This window comes from Perognathus longimembris, chromosome 23, assembly GCF_023159225.1.
Source record: "Perognathus longimembris pacificus isolate PPM17 chromosome 23, ASM2315922v1, whole genome shotgun sequence".
Lineage (NCBI taxonomy): Eukaryota > Metazoa > Chordata > Mammalia > Rodentia > Heteromyidae > Perognathus > Perognathus longimembris.
The window spans coordinates 1,690,386-1,711,713 of NC_063183.1; the positions used below are offsets into that span (position 1 = coordinate 1,690,386).

The 21,328-nt window shown below is 45.3% G+C and overlaps 1 protein-coding gene across 6 annotated transcripts; it reads left to right on the plus strand.

The window, feature by feature from the left end:
* The first annotated feature begins 1,700 nt into the window (after positions 1–1,700).
* On the plus strand, positions 1,701–21,097 carry Ldaf1 (lipid droplet assembly factor 1). Of its 6 annotated transcripts, none has more exons than XR_007208755.1 (6): positions 1,704–1,828; positions 4,915–5,097; positions 12,965–13,133; positions 14,167–14,305; positions 20,187–20,311; positions 20,730–21,097. XR_007208755.1 is itself a non-coding variant. In XM_048331906.1 (6 exons), the coding sequence occupies exons 2-5, from the start codon at positions 5,002–5,004 to the stop codon at positions 20,257–20,259; spliced, it is 477 nt and encodes a 158-aa protein (XP_048187863.1). In that variant the 5' UTR covers positions 1,704–1,828; positions 4,915–5,001; the 3' UTR covers positions 20,260–20,279; positions 20,730–21,097. The 6 variants fall into 6 exon arrangements, 4 of the variants coding, with proteins under 4 accessions (XP_048187865.1, XP_048187863.1, XP_048187864.1 ...); XR_007208756.1 differs by having other exon boundaries at positions 20,836–21,097; XM_048331906.1 differs by having other exon boundaries at positions 20,187–20,279.
* The last annotated feature ends 231 nt before the right edge of the window (positions 21,098–21,328 follow it).

Genomic DNA, 21,328 nt, shown 5'->3' on the forward strand with positions numbered 1-21,328 from the left:
ATCCCGTGAGGTCTCGCTATTATCACCAGCATTCCTAAACTTAATTTTTAAATTATTTTTGTCCAGGTTTTGGAACTTGAGTTCAGGGTCTGAGCACTGTTCCTGAGCTTTGTGCTCTACCAATTGAGCCACAGCTCCACCAATTCCAAATCCTAAGCTTACTTTTATATGATCAGTGTGGTTACTTCTAGAAATATAAGGTGGTAGAATAATACCATCCAAGATGTTTGAGCCTTTACCATGTGTCTGGTTAGGTGCTAAACTCTTCAAAGTCATCCTCAGTCCTCATTATAATGATGACTTCTCTATTTACCTAAAGTTATTCTCCAAGTTTCTGGGGACACAGAGGAGAGGAAGTGAACATGGATAGAAAAAGCCTATTCGTTTGCTAGTTTTCAGTAGCAGACCAGTGTCTGGACCCAGCATGCTGTTTTCTTGTCTTAAGGATGAAAACACAGCTCAGAAGGCCTGGCTCTGATGGCTCATGTCTGTAATCCTAGCTACTCAGGAGGCTAAAATCTGAGGATCCGAGTTTGATGCTAGCCCAGACTAGGCAAATCTCCCAGACTTAACCAGCAAAATTCTGGAAGTGAGGGTATGGCTCAAGTTGTAGAGCACCAGATTTGAATGTAAAAAGCCAAGCAAGAACATGAGTTCCCAAGTTCAAGGCCCAGTATAAGCAGGTTAAAAAAATAAATAAAAAGACAGTTCAGAGAGAACTAACCACTAAGTTCACACACTAAGAGTCAGATCTGGGACAAGAGCCCAAGGCTATTGGGATGCAGCCCATGGGTTCTACCCATTTGTTCGCTGGCAGTGTTTTTCAAACTCGGGTGAGTGTGGAACATTTTCAGTCCTCACAACTTGGGAAGAAGTTTTTAGTTTCAGTGGGTAGATGCCAGGGATTCTGCTAAACATTCCACCCTACACAGGACAAGCCAGAAACACTGCTCAAAACCCCAGTAGCACAACTATGGAGTCACGGTGCACCTAAGGCCTAGATCTGGGCTAGGAAGCAGGGTTTCTGCACTGACTTGCTCATGGGAACAGAGGGATTTGGGTTTATTTACCTTGTCTCTCCGGCTTTCATCAGCAAGCTGGAGGTGTTCTAATCAAATCTGCCCACGGTTTGCCACTGTACACACATTCACATTTGAGAAATAATGGTTAAAACCTTCTCTCCAAGGTGGTCCCTAACCACAGACATTTCCAGAAGTGATGCTTTATGGTATTTAGGGGGGAATCTTTAGTTCCTTGTAAACCATTCTCTGCTGCCAGTCCGGCCACTTGTCTCCCAGGTGGCCCCAAATCTTTCACTCCAAGCCGCGGCTGTAGGGAAGGAGTGGGTCTTGGGACTCCAGGAGTGGGAGCAAGGGATTGAGCTTTGTTCCCCAGGCCCCTCAGCTCGCCTGGGGCTTCCGGACCCGAGTCCTCCAGAGAGGGGCGGGGCATAGAGGGCGTGGCCTAGGGGCTGGGGCGGGGCACGAGTGGGGCGGGGCCAAGGAGAGGGCAGACGGAGAGGCTGGACCGATGGGCGGAGCCTCTGAGAGAGCAGGGGTGAGGGAAGAGGGTCGAGGGGCGGAGCCGCGGTTAGAGGGTGGAGTCCAGGGTGGGGCCGCGGCGAGGGCAGAGCTGGATGAGGGGCGGAGCTGGGTGGGGTCAGTGGGCGGAGCTGGGTGGGGTCAGTGGGCGGGGCCTCGGCGAGGACAGGGCCAGGCGGGCCCAGCGCGCCCAGGTCCCGGCGCTGAGTCTCCCTTCTCCAGCCTTCCTTCGCTCTGCGGGCTAAAGTGCCACCGCGCCGGCCGACCGCCACATCCGCCAGCCACAGGTGAGCGCCCCGCGCTTTGAGGTGGGGTGAGATGGGTGAGGGATCTGGGGAACCCGGTTGCCTGGATCCTGCTGGGCCCGCGCGGAGAGCGGAGGAGCTCGGGGGCGGCGGCCGCCGAGTTCGGTGAACTCGGGAGTCTCCTGCATCCCGGGCCACTCGGGGAGGGGCGGATCCATCCCCCGCCTCCAAAACACACACGCCCACCTGGAGCACACCCGCCACTAAATGGGGTCTGAGGGCTGCGGGCCCACCCTCGCGCGCGGCCCTGCCATGGGGAATGTGGCTGGCAGATGCGGGTGGCCCCGCAGCTGGCATCTGAGGTGCCTGGTCCCCGCGGCCGCTCCGCTCCCTGTGGAGCGGAGCCGAGACGGCTCAAGGTGGGCTCTTGTTCACAGCACTGGCTGGATGTCCGCCCCCCCCCCCCCCGCGCCCAACGCTTACTTCTCCATCTGCATCGCACTCCCCCTTTCCGCCCGAGATCCCAGCGGATGGGCAGTGGGCGGCGGAGAGAGGCGCCCGGCGCCCAGCGAGCCCTTCCCCCCCGGCTGTGAGGCGCTGGCTTCCCCGGCTGGAACGTTGGGGTGGCCGTTTGCTCGCGGCGCCGGGGCCTTGGAAGGGGCGGGGTCCTGGCCGGGTCCTGGCCGGGCGGGGCGCGGCGAGGGTGGGCGCCTTCCTCCGGGGGCGGCTGGTGCGGTCAGCCCTGGGCGGCGCCCTCGTGGAGGGCTGGGGCGGGGAGTGCCTGCGAATCGGTGGCCGCGGCGGCCCGTGGCTCCCCTGCGCTCCCTTCTCAGGCTCCCCAAGCCCCTCTAAGAACTCCTCGGGCCGAAAGAAACCTCGTAAGCAGATCCGAGCTCACCCGCCTGATGGCAGGGTCGGGATCGGGGGACGGGGTCCTGGGGACTGGGAACTGGGGACCGGGAAACGTCCCGCCCCGAAGTCCGGACCGGGCCAGCTGCAGCTTTAAGAACAGAGCTCGGAGCAAGGCTTCGCATTTCCCTGGCGGAGGGCGAGAGTCTCCCGCTGGGGCTATTTTTACAAAGTGCTTTAATTGGCCTACTAGCCTCTGTCGATGTTAGCATATGGAAAATTAACTCAGCATGGGAAATAAATGATAAATGTGAGGGTCTCTCAGTTAATGTTGACCACAGCACGGAATCTACTTGTTATTGATACTGTGGGTCAGGAGGTTAGTTATAAGGCAGAAATTGAAAGATTTTTGTGTCCAGCCAGCCAGTTGTTAGGTGAAATGTAAAACAAGAATGATAGTTTTTATTTGAAACCTCAGCCAGGTTAAAACTGTATCTAATTTAGTTCATTGCCTTTACCAAAAAAAAAAAAAAAATTATGTCTGTTTGGGACAGTCATGGAAATTCCAGGCTGTTGGAATTGTTATCCTTATATACTTGTGGCTCATACCCACATGTAAGATTAGAGAATGATTTATATCATGATAAGAGGCAAAGGGAAAAAAAAAGAAGAAATATCAGCCAAGGTCACTATTGCACAAGAAAGAAAAGCTTGGGGGTGTGGTAGTGAAATTTTAAATAGTATATTCTGTCTTCTTGCTTCTTGTGTGATACTAGGAATTGAACTAAAGACCTCAGGCTTGCTAGGCACATGCTCTAGCACCTGAGCTACTTTTTTGTATATTCTTTCCAGAATTTTGTCAGGCTAAAAAATAAACCTAAGCTCTCAGAGATATGATTCTTTTATTTCTAGCTCTTTTAACTATGCATCATATACACAAAATACATTGATGTAACTAAAACAGTGAAATATTTATAACCTTTTAAAATTTATCTTTCAATGTCACTTAGTAAATAACCATGGTATTGTTTTAATTAATGTGAGTTTAACGTGTGTGTGTGTGTGTGTGTGTGTGTGTGTGTGTCCTGGAACAGGGACTTGAACGTAAGGCCTCACACTTTTTTTTGTCAGTCCTGTGGCTTGAATTCTGGGCTTGGGCACTGTCCCTGAGCTCTTCAGCTCAAGGCTAGTGCTCTGTGATGTTGAGCCACAGTGCCACTTCTGGTTTTCTGGTGGTTAATTGGAGATAAGAGTCTCACTGCCTTTCCTGCCCAGGCTGGTTTTGTTTTTTGTTTTGTTTTGTTTGGCTGATCTTGAGGCTTGAACTCAGGGCCTGGGCTGTCCCTGAGCCTCTCTGTGCTCAAGGCTAGCACTCTACTACTTGAGCCACAGTGCCACTTCTGGATTTTTCTATTTATGTGGTACTGAGGAATCGAACCCAGGGCCTCATGCATGCTAGGTGAGCACTCTACCACTAAGCCATATTCCCAGCTCCCCCAGGCTGGTTTTGAACTGCGATCTTCAGATCTCAGCCTCCTGAGTAGGATTACAGGTGTGAGCCACCAGCACCCAGCACCTCACACTCTTGTTTAACCTTTTCATTCAAGGCTTTTGCTGTACCACTTGAGCTACACGCTCTTACTTCCTGGGTTTTTTTCCAGCTAATTGGCAATTAGAGTCTCTGAGATTTGTCTGCCTGGACTGGATCCCAATGAGATCCTTAGATTTCAGCATCCTGAGTAGCTAGAATTATAGGTTTGAGCCACTGGCACATGACAGAGTTTGTCACTTTTAGCTAATTTCTTTTTTTTTTTTTGGCCAGTCGTGGGCCTTGGACTCAGGGCCTGAGCACTGTCCCTGGCTTCTTCCCGCTCAAGGCTAGCACTCTGCCACTTGAGCCACAGCGCTGCTTCTGGCCTTTTTCTGTATATGTGGTGCTGGGGAATCGAACCTAGGGCCTCGTGTATCCGAGGCAGGCACTCTTGCCCCTAGGCTATATCCCCAGCCCACTTTTAGCTAATTTCTCACTAATTTTTTGCTAGTCATTACATAATCTATACAGGGATGCAGTGTACATTCTATATAGCAATATTCCTATTTGACATTTTTTCTTTGGGCTCCTGGAAAATAAGTTGTTATAAGTGTATGCAATTTGAAATTTTGATAAATATTGCCAAGCTCTCTTCCATTTGTATGCCCACCATGGATACTTGGGGCAGTAGAAGCTGTTGTTGAACCTAGTGGATGAAGAGTACTGATTTAACAAATATTTCTTCCAGGGACAGCAAGAGATAGAATGATGTGAGAGACTGGACTGTGTAGTACCTGAGAGGAGCTGCCAGTAGGAGACTGAAGGGACTTTCGAGATGGCCAAAGAGGATTGCCCAAGCACTTCCCGGGATTTACAGGAACTGCAGAAGAAGCTGTCTTTGCTGGTAAAGTCCTTCCAAAATAACTCAAAGGTCAGTTTCCAACCAAATTATATCATCAGAAATCCCAAATTAACACTAGTGTAAACCAGATAGGAAATGATTTCTTTCTTGAGTCAAAGAAATTGGGGGTAAAGTCAGGAATCTTTCTTGCCACATCTAAGTTCTGAGCTTCATTCTCATTCCACTGTGACCACTAGAGCATAATATGGGAGAAAGTGGAATGGGAAGGGTAGATTCTCAAGCGACCTCCAGTGTAAGCAGACTTCTTAGAAGTCATTTGGAGTTATATCTCATAGGCTATATAGTTTGGTTGGATGACCACCCCAAGTGGCAAATGTATGTCTTTAGTTGAATTAATAGGAGCTACTCGATACCTCAGATTCAATCCTTTTCTTTCTTTTCTTTTTGTTATTGTTTGTTTGAGTTTCTGTAGGTGGGGGTGGGGGCGGTCCTGGGGCTTGAAGTCATGGCCTGTGAACTCAGAGCTTTGTTGCTCACAGCTAGCACTCTACTCCTTGAGCCACATCTCCGCTTCAACTTTTTGGTGATTAGTTAGGGATAAGAGTCTCATGAACTTTCCTGCCCTGACTGGCTTTCAACTTCAGTCCTCAGATCTCAGTCTCCAGAGTAGCTAGGATTACAGGTGGGAGACACTGGTACCTACCTTCCCTTATCTGTTACCCTGAAAACAAGCAACCAAAGCATACTTTAAAAGGACTCAAATACAGTGTTCCACTGGAAAATCAACATCTAATAAATTACACCATGAGTTATCTTATCTCCTTATCTCCTGGAATTAACTGTTAAAAATCCAGAAGTGGAGCTGTGGCTCAACTACATAGTAGGGCACTGGCCTTGAGTGAGAAAGTTAAGGAACAGCAACCAGGCTCTGAGTTTAAGCCTCAGGACCAGGCCAAATCATCACTACAAACCCTGAAGTATATCATCATGATTACTTTGTGCTACACTTTTCATATTATTGTGCTTTTGGTTGGTGGCTTCACCATTTAAAATGGCCCAAGTGCTTTACTAAAGTATTGTCTAGTGTTCCTGAGTACCAGAATGTGAATTACGGAACACATGTATGTGTTAGAACACACTTGTTTGTTCAAGACATGATTTATAGTACTGAGTTCAATGTTAATAATCAATATTGTACCTCAAATAAAATTTCTTTAAAGAAATACACATATAACATGCAGGCTAGATACTGGTGGCTCACATCTATAATCTCAGGAAGCTGAGATATGAATATAGTGGCTTGAATCCAGCCCACTGGAGCTGTGGCTCAAGTGGTAAGAGCACCAGTCTTAAGCAAGAAAAGCTAAGGGACAACACCCAGACCCTGACCTCTAATTAATCAGCAAAAAGCCAAAAGTGGAGTTGTGGCTCAAGGGTAGCATTGAGCAAAAAAGCTAAGGGACAGCACTTAGGCTTTGAGTTCAAGCCCCAATACCAGCACAAAGAATAAAAAACAGAAATAAGGGTGCTGGGAATATGGCTTAGTGGCAAGAGCGCTTGCCTCGTATACTTGAAGCCCTGGATTCGATTCCCCAGCACCACATATATAGAAAATGGCCAGAAGTGGTGCTGTGGCTCAAGTGGCAGAGTGCTTGAGCAAAAGGAAGCCAGGGACAGTGCTCAGGCCCTGAGTTCAAGGCCCAGGACTGGCCACCAAAAAAAAAAAACAGATGAAAATGTGATAAGAGGTTTGAGGGACCAAATTCTGTTTTCTCTTGAGAAGAACAGTTTAGAGTTTTCCAATTCAAATATGAATTTATCAATATAGAATTCTTCAAATGTATAAATTCAAATATAGATTGAGTATGTGTTTACTTACATTGATTGAGCAATTACTATAAGCTAAGCCCTATACTAGGAATTCGCCATTTCCTAGTTAGTATTTACACTGACCTTCTGATGTAGGCATTTCGAAGTAGATAACACACTTCTTGGCATTTTTTGGTTCTTTCATCTCTGCTCCTCAATTGAGATGTTCATTAGAATATGTTTAGGCAGGCCATCCCACTGCCAGAATACTAGGAAAATTGATTAGTTATTTATGAGATAGAGGAGTTTCTTTCGTTTGTTTTCTTTTTTATTTATTTATAATTGTAGTAGGGCTTCAACTTAGGGCCTCATACTCTTAACTTTCACTCAAGGCTGGTATTTGCCACTTAAGCCACACCTCCACCTCTGGCATTTTGCTGGTTAATTGCCTAAGAGTCTCTCAGCTGTGCCCAGGTTGGCTTTGAATCACAGTACTCAGATCTCAGCCTCTGGAGTATATAGGGTTACAGGTGTGAAGGACCAATCCCCTGCTTACATTTTTTTTTATGCTGGTTGATTATTTTGCAGCAAAGAGAGAAGCAAACCATTTGTAATCTCATCACTACCAAATGCAGTTATGGTGATTATTGTTAATTATTATAACCATTCAGTAATTGTGATTATGATCACAGTAGATGTATTTTTAACTTTTTCTTAGTAATGTATCTTGTATTCCTTCCATATTGAAGCAAGAGTCTTAAGGACATTTACTGGTAGTACTTCAGCAAAGAACATCATTTATATCACCTTCCCCTTGTCTAGGGGAAATTTAGATGACCACCTCTCCAGTTCATTGTATCCCTTTTTCACATGTTTGTGAACCTTCTGAACTCCAGATAAGAACACTAATTCCCCAGATTAAAAAAGCTCTAGTTTGGAGGCAGCGACTGGGGAGATCCAGGTTTGAGGCCAACCTTAGCAGGATTCCTTCTCCACTCGTAGTCGGGTCTGGTGGCATGTGTCTGTCACTCCATGCTATATGGGGGAGCTGAGACTGGAATGATTGAACCTGGGCAGAAAAGTGTCTGAGACTCTCTTCTCCGTGAAAGGACGTTGGACTGGCGATGACAGCTCACGTGTAGATATGGGTGGGAAGTAAGACTCTCCCCTGAAAATAACCAGTGAAAAAAGAAGGCTTGAGGTATCACTCAGCAGTATGGTACAAGTTTGAGGCTCTGAGTTTCCTCCAGAGCACCCAGATGGAATGTGAAATTGCACCATCTTTTCCAGAACTCCTCGGCATGTATGGCCCTCTATTAAATTGTCTTTTTAAAATTTTTTACTGTTGTTATAAATGTGATGTACAGAAGGGTTACAGTTATATAAATTACCCCTTCCCTCACTCTATCCCAGTCTTTCTCTTTCATCTCTACCCACAACTTGTCAACACAGTATACAGTGAAATTGTCTTTTTTTGTAATGTATGTATCGACTTATTAATTGATCTTTAGAGACAAGGTCATACCATGTAGTCCAGGTTTGTCTGTAACTCACCATGTAGCTAGGTTGGCCTTGAACTCATGATCCTGCTACCTTCATCTCTCTCCAGTGCTGGGGTTACAGACATGCTCCACAAGCTCAGCCAGTTGTCGTTTAGAGTGAGAAACAGGAACCTGATGAAAATAGCAAAGATGCAAGGAAACAGATAGGATCTTCCAAGACTTTCAGAAAATATAAGATTCCACTAGAAAGCAAGGGTAGGTAAGTGACTGAGGGCTGAGCCTTGGGAGGACTTAGAGCAAAGGTCAGGCAGGTCATGGGGACCAGGAGTAACTTGACATGCCCTCCTTTGTGCTATGCAGCTTCTCATCCTAGCTTTTCCTTGTGTACCTGCTTTATTCTCCTCCCCCGAAGCCTGGCTTCCTTGGCATTCCCATTAGGGTGGGCAAACGCATTCGACTCCCATCTGAAGCCTCTAATAGACCTGATATAGCAGTCTCAGTGTCCTATTCCTAAGGACAAGTCTGGTTGGCTACAGTCACCTGTGGCTATAGAGGTGGCAGCTGGACTGGAGTCTTGCATTTCATTGGTATGGACAAGGTTCAGGACCTGCCAGTCCATAAGAGGGTGCTGTTCCCAGTGAGGAGGCAGCGATGGATCATGAGCTGGGCAAATACCCAGGGATGCCATCACCCAATGCAGATAATCTGTGACAAATCATTTTCTTCTCACCATAGACCTCCTCTTCTGCCACAGAAATTTTTTGTTGTTGTTGTTGTTGTTTTTTTGGCCAGTCCTGGGGCCAGACTCAGGGCCTGAGCACTGTCCCTGGCTTCTTCCCGCTCAAGGCTAGCACTCTGCCTCTTGAGCCACAGCGCCGCTTCTGGCCGTTTTCTGTATATGTGGTGCTGGGGAATCGAACCTAGGGCCTCGTGTATCCGAGGCAGGCACTCTTGCCACTAGGCTATATCCCCAACCCACAGAAATGTTTTTGAAAATACCTCTTTGGGCACCAACTCCATGTCAGCAGGTTCTCCAGGAATAATCTGAGAGTGATTGATGCACATACTTTTTTCTTTGATGCCCATTCTGGGGTTTGAACTCAGGGCCTGGACACCATCCCTTAACTTTTTGCTCAAGGATAGTGCTCTATCACTTGAGCCACAGCTCCATTTCTGGATTTTTGATGATAAGAGACTCTTTATATCTCCTTTTCGAAGATAAGAGTCTCATGAACTTTTCTGCCCAGGCTGGCAGCTAGGATTACAGGTATGAGCCACCAGGCTGGCCTGATTTAAATCTTTGTTCTTCTTTCTGGTAGCAGAATACAATGAGTCACCATTGTCTTTCACATTCTGACACTAGCGAATTTGCCTGACTCCTGTAGAGCCCCAGGTAGAGAGCCTGCAGATTCTCAGATCCTGCCCTTACTCTGGAATTCCCCATGCTGCTGTGTGTACTCACAAACATATCACCTTTGTCTGTTGGGCAACTTACTTAGGCTTCTTTCCATTTCCTCTTTTCTATAATGGGTAGCCCCAAACCCATCGACTTGCTGTGAAATTTATCTCACACAGAGACTGTTTCATGCAGTGCCATCTTCTCCAATCTGTGGCCTTCCTGGGTTCTTCACAGCCTCAGGATGGAGATAGAAAACTGCCATTTGTTACTGTGTGATCAGTTTCCCTGCTCTCCTCCCTCTTTTCCCTCCCATTCCCTCTGTTGCACAAGCAGCTTTTGCTGGCCTGGGCCCTCCCTGAGTGCCCATCCACCTTGCCTACTGTGCTCTCCTTCCTACTTCCTAGGGCTCCAGAGTGTCACCAAGAGAACAGTCTGGTCAGGCGGTGTCAGGTGTTTACTAAGGGCACACAAAGACTTGACCTGGAAAGTGATTGATAAGGTCTAGCAGAACAGATTTGTTTTCTCTACCCATTAGAGAATTAAAAGTCAGGGAAGTGTTTCAGGTAAACAGAGCAAGTTGATTTGAAAAAAGAAAGGTGTGGGGGCTGGGAATATGGCCTAGTGACAAGAGTGCTTGCCTCCATATACATGAAGCCCTGGGTTCCATTCCTTAGCACTATATGTATAGAAAACAGCCAGAAGTGGCGCTGTGTCTCAAATGGTAGAGTGCTAGCCTTGAGCAAAAAGAAGCCAGGGACAGTGCTCAGGCCCTGAGTTCAAGGCCCAGGACTGGCCAAAAAAAAAAAGAAAAGAAAAGAAAAAGAAAGCTGTGTGACCCATGGAAGGGAAAGGGAATCACAGAAACAACAGGACAAAGGATGAGCTAATGCAACAATGACACTCCACACTATGTTGGAAATGAACTAAACAACTTGTGGGGAAGGGGAGTTGGGAGGAATAGGTGGAAGAAAATGAGGGAGGGGTAACAGTGTTTAAAAAGAAATATACTCGTTACCTTACTTATGTAACTGTCACCTTCCTGTTCATCACCATTATGATATTAAAAATAAAATAATATTAAAATATCCGATAAAAAAGAAAGAAAGAAAGAAAAGTGAAAGCCATGAGAGAAAGTAGGGAAACTCTCCATCAGGAGAGGGGCCCCAACAGGAGTCCAGTGGAGTCTTCTTGGAGGGCTCCTCCCATAGCTCCTCCCTGGGCTTTGCGCTGATTGTTGATGGCTTGTACATTCATTGCCCTGGCTCTTCTCATTGGTACCCAGGGCATTATGGGAAGAAGAAGCATTGAGCAGGAGCCCAAGGCACTATGGGAACAAGAAACACCGACAGGACATGTTACTGGCCATGTGTTAGAGCTGTCACTTTTTATTCCTAGCTGCCTCACTGTTCCCCTTTCACTCTCTCATGATCAACAAGTGAGATAGCTCAAGACACCAGCCTGCACTGTCTGTGGCTTCTCCCACGGCCATTATGCCTCCCTTTCGGGTCAATGTTCTAACATGGGACAACCATACTGGCTCTGATAATGGAGTGTCTGAAGTGGGCAGGCCCAACTCAGAGGTGATTCTTGATGTGGTCAACTCTAACCTGAGAAGCTCAATAGCTTCCTTTAGTGGCTTTTGTCAGAATAGGGTAACATGAGGCAGCCCGGCCAATAGACATTATGCATTTCAAAGCCAGCCTGGGCAGAAAAGTTCATGAGACTCTTATCTTCAAAAGGGAAATTCAAAGGGAGATATAAAGAGTCTTTTATCAAATATCCAGAAGCGGAGGAGCTGTGGCTCAAGTGATAGAGCACTATCCTTGAACAAAAAGTTAAGGGATGATGTCCAAGCACTGAGTTCAAATCCCAGAATGGGCACCAAAGAAAAAACTGGGATCTGAGGTTCTCAGTTCAAAGCCAGCATGGATGGGAAAGTCCGTGAGACCCTTATCTGCAGTTACCAGAAAACTGGAAGTGGCACTAGGCTGGAGTGGTAGAGCACTAGCTTTGAGCTGAAGAGCTCAGGGACAGGGCCCAGACCCAGAGTTCAAGCCCCATGACCAAAAAAGAAAAGAACAAACAACAACCAAAAAAACCCCACTATTTTCTTGTTGTCATCAGGCTATGACCAGCTATGGAACTCATCCATAAAACATTTTTATCTGATGAGGTGGCAACCATTGCCTGATCTGACATTTAGAGTCAAGGTGGTTGGTGGATTTTGTCACCTTTGGTGTTGCTTAGAAGCTGGGAAGCTCCAATATTGAGTTCATGGCATCTCAAACTTGAATGTGTGTACTAATCATGTTGGAGTCTTGCTTCAAAAGTAGAGTCATGAGGCCAGGTACTGGTGGCTCATATCTGTTATCCTAGCTACTCAGGAAGCTGAGATCTGAGGATCACTGTTCAAAGCCAGCCTGGGCAAGAATGTCCATGAGACTCTTATCTCCATTTAACCACTAAAAAGCTGAATGTGGAGTTGTGGCTCCAAGGACAGTAGTGCCCAGTCCCCAGTGTTCAAGTCCCGGGACCATCACCAAAAATAAATAAATAAATAAATAAAATAAAAAATATTTAAAGGAAAGTCAGGGTGTCCGTGGTAGAGTGCTTGCCTAACATGCATGAGGTTCAGTACCTCGGAAACAGAAAGGGCCAGAAGTGGCGCTGTGGCTCAAGTGGTAGAGTGCTAGCCTTGAGCAGAAGAAGCTCAGGGCAGTGCCCAGGCCCCATGTTTAAGCCCAAGGACTGGCAAAAATAAAATAAGTCAGATTCAGCAGGTGTGGTATGAAGCCTGAGATTTTCCATTTCTAATAAGCTCTAAATGATGGTTAGTAGCCAGGATTTAACTCATGTTCCTTGGAGACTTTAGCTGTGAGAACCTCAGCTACAGAGGAGGTCCACTGTACACATTGCACAGGCAAACTGAAGCTTCCCTATGAGAAGGGTGTGTGCCAGGCAAGCAGGCGGTGATTGAGTCTTCTTCCTCTCGTGATACCTGCCTGTCACTGGGTAGGGCTAGCACACTTGCTACAGTAGTGCCTTATGTTACTGCCTCATTCTGTTACTGACTCATGTCCTGGGAGAGGTCTTGCAGTGACATCTTACTTTAAGAGTCATTCAATCTGATGACCTCTGGCTGCCCTTCCTCCAGTTTAGGCAGATCCAATTATTCTGGAATCCAGACATGTCACTCAGCTCTGGTACTTTGTCCTTTTATGCACAGGTGGTTGCCTTCATGGAGTCCCCAGTGGGTCAGTACCTGGACAGACATCCTTTCCTGGCCCTCACTGTGCTGGTGTTTGTCACTATGTCAGCCATTCCCGTTGGGTGCTTCCTGCTCTTCGTGGTGCTCACCTCAGTGCTTGCTGTCCTCGGAGTCATATTACTGGAAGGTATCCTGCTCAGTTATTGGAAAATGAAGTTAGGTTCCTCTCTGTTGAGCCTCAAACTGGACAGGTAAAGAAAATAAACAAACCAGGTGCTAGTGGCTCATACCTATAATCCTAGCAACTCAAAGAGGCTGCAATCTGAGAATCATGGTTTGAAGCCATAATTGGAGATGTGGTTCTAGTGATAGAGGAAAAAAGCTCAAGGACAATGCCAAACCCTGAATTCAAGCCCCAGGAGCTACACACACACACACACACACACACACACACACACACACACACACACCAAAAACAGTGCCAGGAGGTGGCAAGGTGTGAGCAAAAGCTCTACAGCTAAGGGCTGCAAGTACTTGCCCTTTTGTTTGGGGAAGTGTTTCTCTCAGCTTCTAGGCCTGGGGGCTTATCTGAGGGAGCTTGGTAGACAAAGACTGAAATAGAATGAGGAAGGATGCCTGCTGTCTGCACTTTTCCATGCCGTGGGTCCTAGGACAACATTATGTAAGCATGTGACAAATATAAAAGGTGTATATAAGCTAAGGCTTTAGCTGGAATAAACAGAGTTGTGCCATCAGCCTTCTCTCCATCTCCTTCATCATCATCCCCTTGCCCCTCAGAGCCCCTGCTTGTGCTGCAGCTGGACTGGGGCAAAACACAAGGAGGAAGAGGAGTAGCAGAAGGAAGAGGAGCAAGACAGGAGGAGGAGGAGAAGGGGGAGGAGGAAGAGAAGAAGGAGGAGGAGGAGAAGGGGGAGGAGCAGGAGGAGGAGGGGGAGGAAGAGGAGGTGGAGAGGAGGAGGCCCAAGTGTAAAGAAAAGGGATGGGAGCTCAGCCAGTTGTCACCAAGCCCTGAGGTCTGCTTGAGTGGACAGAGTGCCTCCACTTTACTTCATTCCAGAAATCTCCATTTTTATGGGAAAGTGCCTCACTTCCCAAATCTGAGTTAACTATCATTGTTGTACACATAGTAGCCCAGGGTCTGCATGTTTTCAACCTGTTGAGGTGAATGAACCCTTTTCCTAACCCTGCTTTCCTCCTAGGGTTGGTCATCTCTGTGGGGGGCCTCACCCTGCTTTGCGTCCTCTGTGGTGTGGGCTTTGTATCACTCGCCCTTTCTGGAACGATCCTAGTGAGCTACGTGGTGGCCTCCAGCTTCATCAACTACTGGTTTTCTCCCAGGTAAACACATGTCAACGGAACACTTTTATTTTCACCATTTGAGGGGCAAAATTTGAAGAGACAGGTATTTTCTCATAGTTGCTAATACAACACACCAGACATCAGATAGACATTGACATTGGAGTTTCAAACAAAAACATTAATCATAGTGGGGCCTGGTGGCTCACACCTGGAATCCTAGCTACTCAGGAAGCTGAGATTGGAGGATCACAGTTCTAAGCCAGACCACACTGGAAATTCTGTGAAACTCTTATCTCTAATTAACCAGCAAAAAGCCAGCAGTGGAACTGTGGCTCAAGTGCTGAAGAGATAGTGCTCAGGCCCTGAGTTCATGTCTCAGCACACACACACACACACACACACACACACACACATCATCCATCACACATAGAACTCATCTTATTGTCACGCTACTACCAATTGCTTTTATGAGATATCCTTTAATTTATAAAAGTCAAGTCAAGGTGTTTGGGGGTCAGATAGAGATGGAGGAAAGCAGACTGTAGACCCCGCCCATTCCTAGAGTGCTAGAGGAGTCAGGAAGCTGCTTTCCCACAGTCACACACTGATTGAATCTCGTGTTTGACTGTAGGTGCTGTTCCTTCACTACAGTTCTCAGGGCCTCCACTAGAGGAATAGCAACCTGTTTAGAAGCTGGAAGGATACCAGCTGTGTTGGTTTTTCTAGCAGGAACTGTCTTTGTCTCTAACTTGCTGCCCTATGAAGGGATCTCCAGATATGATTCCTTTGCTTTATTATTACTTTTGTTTGTCCTATGTATAGATTTTGGAATCTTAAGTTCCCATGAAGCACTGTCCTTCATGTAAGCTCTTGCTAGCTTGATGACAGTGGCTAATACCTATGGAGCACTTGCTCTGTCCCAGCGTCTCTGTTAAGCACTTTCTGAGCCGCATCTTGTAAAATCTTCACAGCTCACACAGTCTGTAATGAGGAAAATGAATCTAAATATCCAAACTAAGTGTAACAGAGCTAGGACTTAAGTCCAGGTCACTTAACCCTGCTAAAGTCCTCTTAAACAAGATGGGAAATGACTCTGCAGTTTCTAGAAATAAGTATTTAAGGTGTTTTTTTTTTTAAGACTATGTGATTGTTTTCCCAATAGATCTGATCAGTTGCTGAAGCATAAAAGCAGCAAATAGGAAGCAAGTGAATGTGTACATCTATGTTCCAATAAAACTTTATTTGCAAAAACAACCAGAATGGGCCTGGGAATGTGGCTTAGTGGGAAAGTGCTTGCCTAGCATGCATGAAGCCCTGGGTTCCATTCCTCAGCACCACATATACAGAAAAGGCCAGAATTGACACTGTGGCTCAAGTAGTAGAGTACTAGCCTTGAGCAAATGAAGCTTAGGGACTCTACTCAGGCCCTGAATTCAAGCCCCAAGACCAGCAAAAAACAAACAGAAAAAAAGAAGAAAACAAACAAACAAAATAAAACAAAGAGCTGGGCAGGACACTAGTGGCTCACACCTGTAATCCTAACTACTCAGGAGGCTAAGATTTAAGGACTGAATTTCAAAGCCAGCTTAAGCAGAAAAATTCACGAGACTCCTATATCCAGTCAACCAGCAAAAGGCCAGAAGTGGAACTGTGGATCAAGTCATAGAGCACCAGCCTTGAGTGAAAAAGCTAAGCAAGAGCAGGACTGAGTTCAAGCCCCAATACACACACACATACACACATACACACACATACACACACACACGTGTAGAAAGAAGGAAAGAAAGAAAGAGGGAGAGAAAGAAAATTAAAAACCAGAGTGTTGGCTGGGTTTGGTCCTTGGGCCATGGTTACCAACCCTTTGACATAGCCTTCAGTTTCTTACCAAAGTGTTATCCTGTTGTTCTTTGTATGTTGGAATGGGTGTAAGGTGAAGTTGCTCTGGGCTGGTTCTCAGAGGATTACTTAATTTCATCCAGCATTTCCTAAGTTGCTTTGATTACTATCAATCTTAAAGGCAATGAAAGGAGAAAGAGTGACTTATTTGGCTTATTGAGGGTAAGGCTTTCAGCCCAAATTCCTCCCAGCCTGGGAACTCTGCTCAAATAAGATAAAGTTCTTTAAAATGATTACATATTGCCAAGTGCTAAAGGTTCATGCCTGTAATTCTAGCTACCAAGGAGGCTGAGATTTAAGGATCTTGGTTCAGAGCCAAACTGGGCAAGAAAGTTCATGACACTCTTATCTCCAATTTACTACCTACTGCTTCAGTGGTAGAGTGGCAGCCTTGAGCAAAAAAAAATGCTCAAGGACAGTGTCCAAGCACTGAGTTCAAGCCTTTAGGGCTGGTACCAGTTTTTTAAAAATTATTGCACAGTTCCACAGAAGTGGCGAATGTGTATTTGTTAATGAAGAGCTTGAAAAACAAAGCCAGAGTTTGGACTTAGTCTTCTCCTCCTAGCCCAGGGAGCTGCTTGGGCCATCATTGTCACTTAGACCGAGATTCCCAAGCTTCTTGTCCTCAGGATTCACTTTACCTCTATTGAAGAAACGCATTGACCAGCAGACAATGTCATATCCTCAGCTAGGATACCTTGGCTTTTTTTTTTTTTTTTGCCAGTCCTGGGTCTTGAACTCAGGGCCTTGGCACTGTCCCTGGCTTCATTGTGCTCAAGGTTAGCACTCTACCACATGAGCCCCAGCTCCACTTCTGGCGTTCTTCTGTTTATGTGGTACTGGGGTGTCGAACCCAGGGCTTCATGCTTACTAGGCAAGCATTCTACCACTAAGCCACATTCCCATCCCACCTTTACTTTTTAAAAAAAAAATTGTTATTATAAAGGTGATATACAATTACATAAGTCAGGTAATGAATGAGTACATTTCTTTTGGAACAATGTGTCACCTCTTCTCTTGCTCTCTCCCAGTTTTTCCCTCCTATCCCTACCTACAGTTGTACAGTTCGTTTTCAACATAATATCTAGTGAGTAGCACTGCTACATTTGCTTACCCTTTGTCCTTCCATTTCTGTGCCCCACTTCCCATCCCAACGACAGATAAAAAGACAGACAAAATATAAAGACAGATAAATAGAAAGATAAAACAAGACCAAAAGAGGGGCTGGGAATATTGGCCTAGTGGCAAGAGTGCTTGCCTCGTATACATGAGGCTCTGAGTTCTATTCCTCAGCACCACATATACAGAAAATGGCCAGAAGTGGCGCTGTGGCTCAAGTGGCAGAGTGCTAGCCTTGAGCAAAAAAGAAGCCAGGGACAGTGCTCAGGCCCTGAGTTCACGGCCCAGGACTGGCCAGAAAAAAAAAAAAAAGACCAAAAGAAAACAAAAACAGCAAGCAAGCAAAAAAAAAAAACCTCTTATTTCCATTTCCTGTAGTTCATTTCAGTGAATATTATTTTATTGATCAGATGCATCTGGCTTACCAGATGCCTTTGTGTTCCTCTCCTAAGAGTACCCTCCTTTGGCCTCACTGTGTATGAATGTCCCTGTGTATTTTAGGTCTAGCTTCCACATATGAAAGAAAAACAATCCATTTGTCTCTCTGAGCTTGGCTTACCTCACTTAACATGATTTATTCTAGATCCATCCATTTCCCTGCAAATGACATAATTTTATTCTTTCTAATGGCTGCGTAAAATTCCATTGTGTATAGCTACCATATTGATTTGATTCACTCGTCTACTGTAGGGCTGTTTCCATAACTTGACTATCGTGAATAGGGCAGCAATGAACATGAGTGTGCGAGTGTCTTTATGGCATCCTGGCTTGTGATGTTCTGGGTATATGCCCAGGAGTGGCATGGCTGGGTCATTGGGGAGGTCTGTGTTTAGTCTTTTGAGGAACCTCCAGACTGCTGTCTGGAGAGCTTGTACTAGTTTATATTCCCACCAGCAGTGCGGTAGGGTTCCTTTTCCCTCCACTCCCTACTAACATTGGTTATTGTTCAAATTTGTGATGTTGGCAAATCTTACTGGGGTGAGATGGAATCTCAGGTTGTTTTGATTTGCATTTCCTTTAGGCCAGGGATGATGAGCATTTCCTCATGTGTTTCTTTGCCATTCTTTCCTCTTCTTCTACAACATCTCTCCTTAGCTAAACCTTGCCCATTTAATGATTGGTTTATTAGCTTTAGGAGTGGTTGATTTCTTGAGCATTCTTGGACATTAGGCCTTTCTCGAATGTATTGCTGGTAAAGATCTTCTCCCAGTCTGTTGGCTGTCTTTCTAGTTTAGTAGCTATGTCCTTTGTTGCTGTGCAGAAACTTCTTAGTTTAATATAATCCCATTCAAGTTTCTCTCCTATCTGCTGTGCCCCTGGGACTCTTCAAAAACTTTCTGCCTATCCCTGAGTTCTAGTGCCTCTCCTACTCCCTCTTGAAGTAATTCAAAGTTTCAGGTCTGACATTGAAGTCTTTGATCCACTTTAAGTTGATATTACTGCATGGTGACAAACTGGGATCTACTTTTAGTTCTGCATATGGATGTCCAGTTCCAACACCAATTATTGAAGAAGCTATGTTTGTTCCACTGAATTTCTTTGGCTCCCTTATCAAATATCAGAAGACTGTAAGTATGTGGTCTTATTTATGGGTCTTCTAGTCTGTTCCATTGATCATCAGGTCTATTTTTGTGCCAACACCAAGCTGTTTTTGTTATTACAGCTCTGTGGTAGAGCTTGAGGTCTGGAATTATGATATCACCTGCATTGCTTTTCTTGCCTAGAATTGCTTTGGCTATTCAAGGTATTTTGTTGTTCCATAAGAATGTTTGGATTGTTTTCTCTATCTTTTTTTTTTTTTTTTTTTTTTTGGCCAGTCCTGGGGCTTGGACTCAGGGCCTGGGCACTGTCCCTGGTGTCTTTTTGCTCAAGGCTAGCACTGTGCCACTTGAGCCACAGCACCACTTCTGGCCATTTTCTGTATATGTGGTGCTGGGGAATCGAACCCAGGGCCTCATGTATATGAGGCAGGCACTCTTGCCACTAGGCCATATCCCCAGCCACTGTTTTCTCTATCTTGATAAAGAATTTCATTGGGTTTTTGACCAGAATTGCATTAAATTTGTAGATCATTTGTGGCACTATGGCCATTTTCACAATATTAATTCTATCTGTACATGAACACTGAAGGTCTTTCTATTTCCTGAGATCATCTTTGATTTCTTTAAATTTTTATAGTTTTCACTATAAAGATCCTTTGCTTCCTTGGTTAAGATTTTTCTCAGAATGTTTTTAGGCTATTGCAAATGGGGCTGTTTCCTGATTTCCCTCTCTGCTTTTTCATGGTTGGTATACAGAAATGCTACTGATTTTTGTGGGTTAATTTTGTATCCTGCCATTCGCCAAAGTTATTGATAAGCTCTAGAACTTGGGAATGGAGTCTTTGGGGTCCGTTAGATACAAGATCATGTCATCTGCAAATAGGAATAGTTTGACTTCTTCTTTCCCTATATGAATCCCTTTTATGTCTTTTTCTTGCCTTATTGCTCTGGCTAGAAATTCCAGAACTATATTGAAGAGGAGTGGAGAGAGTGGACATCCTTGCCTTGTTCCTGATTTTTGAGGAAATGGTCTTAGTTTTTCTCCGTTTAGTATGACGTTGGCTGTTGGTATATATATGGTCTTTATTATTTTGAGGTATGTTCCTTCTATTCCTAGCTTCCCCAGAGTTTGTTTTTAACATGAATGGGTGTTGGATTTTGTCAACGCCTTTTTCATTATCTACTGAGATGATCATGTTGTTCTTGTCTTCAGCTCTGTTGATTTATGTATGTTAAACCAACCTCACATCTCTGGGATAAAACCCACTTGATCATAATGTATGATTTTTTTGACTACTTGATGAATTCTGTTGGCCAGAACACAATTGCTTTTGAGCTAACTCTTTTATCCTGTCACCAAACAGACCCCTGACACAGCAAAACCCCAGCGTCACCTGTCAGTTGTCCCCAGACTTCGAGGAGCTGCACCGGGAATGATGAGCCTCCTGAAACCAGAGGTTGTTTCTCCTCCTCTCAGGAAAACTGTCAGGTCAGGGGCTGGGTAGTCATGTGCTCCAAGGAGGGGGCCCCTAGCTTCTTTACTTACTGTTTGCAAAATCGTGCTGTGGCCCAGATGGATTCTCACCCATGACCCCCCAGCATAAAGTTTTGATGTTGGCAGGTTCCAAGCATTTTTCCCCGTAGGGATTGAGCTCAGGACCTGGGCACTGTCCCCTTTTCTTTGTTGCCCAAGGCTGGTGGCACCTTACTGCTTGAGCCCCAGCTCTACTTACAACTTTTTTCTGGTTAATTGGACATAAGAATCTCACAGACTTTCCTTCCTGGGCTGGCTTAGAACCATGATCCTTAGATCTCAGCCTCCTGAGTAGCTAGGATTATAGGTGTGAGCTACTGGTGCCCAATGACAATGGATTGTTTTTTGAGGGATTTTCCTTGTTGTGTTTTAGAAGGCGAGAAGCTATATTTTCACTCACTGAAAGAAGAAATGGAAGGAAAACTACAAAACAGAACCAGCTCTCCTGCCTTACTTGTGTTGTTTGTTTTTTCCATCAGAAAGAACGGCAACATTTGGGGATAGTGGCATCTCAAGATTGCGAGAATCCTCTAACTGCGTGGCCCAGAGTCTTTTTGAAAAAGCCTAAAGGCATTATTTCCACTGTAACTGTTGTGTGCCATTACCTCTTACTTCTCTTCCACATATTTGTACTTGATACTTTCAAGTTTAAAGAATTGACTTGTTAAGTCATTTCTTTTTTAAAAAAAATGCTACAAGACTACATACAAAGCCAAATAAAATACCCCATGTGATTTCTACTTCAGTGGTTTATTTGCTGTGGCATTTTATTAAATACTCTGTACTCTTTTGCTCAGGCATGTCAGACTTGTGGTATTAATTTTCCATTACTATGACACAATGGTGAGTCAGTGAGCTTTATAAAGGACTTGTTAACTTAGGTCACAAGTTCGAAATTTCAGTTCCTTGTCTCTTGGATCATTTGGTTTAGAACTGTGGTGGTACATCATGGCAGGAGCACATGGCAGAGAC

Excerpts from the sequence above, each read along its gene's own strand:
- Ldaf1 (XM_048331906.1), top strand. The coding sequence starts at position 5,002 with ATGGCCAAAGAGGATTGCCCAAGCACTTCCCGGGATTTACAGGAACTG. Across the intron at positions 13,134-14,166 it reads CGGAGTCATATTACTGGAAG|GGTTGGTCATCTCTGTGGGG; the intron begins GTATCCTGCTCA and ends CTTTCCTCCTAG. Across the intron at positions 14,306-20,186 it reads AACTACTGGTTTTCTCCCAG|ACCCCTGACACAGCAAAACC; the intron begins GTAAACACATGT and ends GTCACCAAACAG.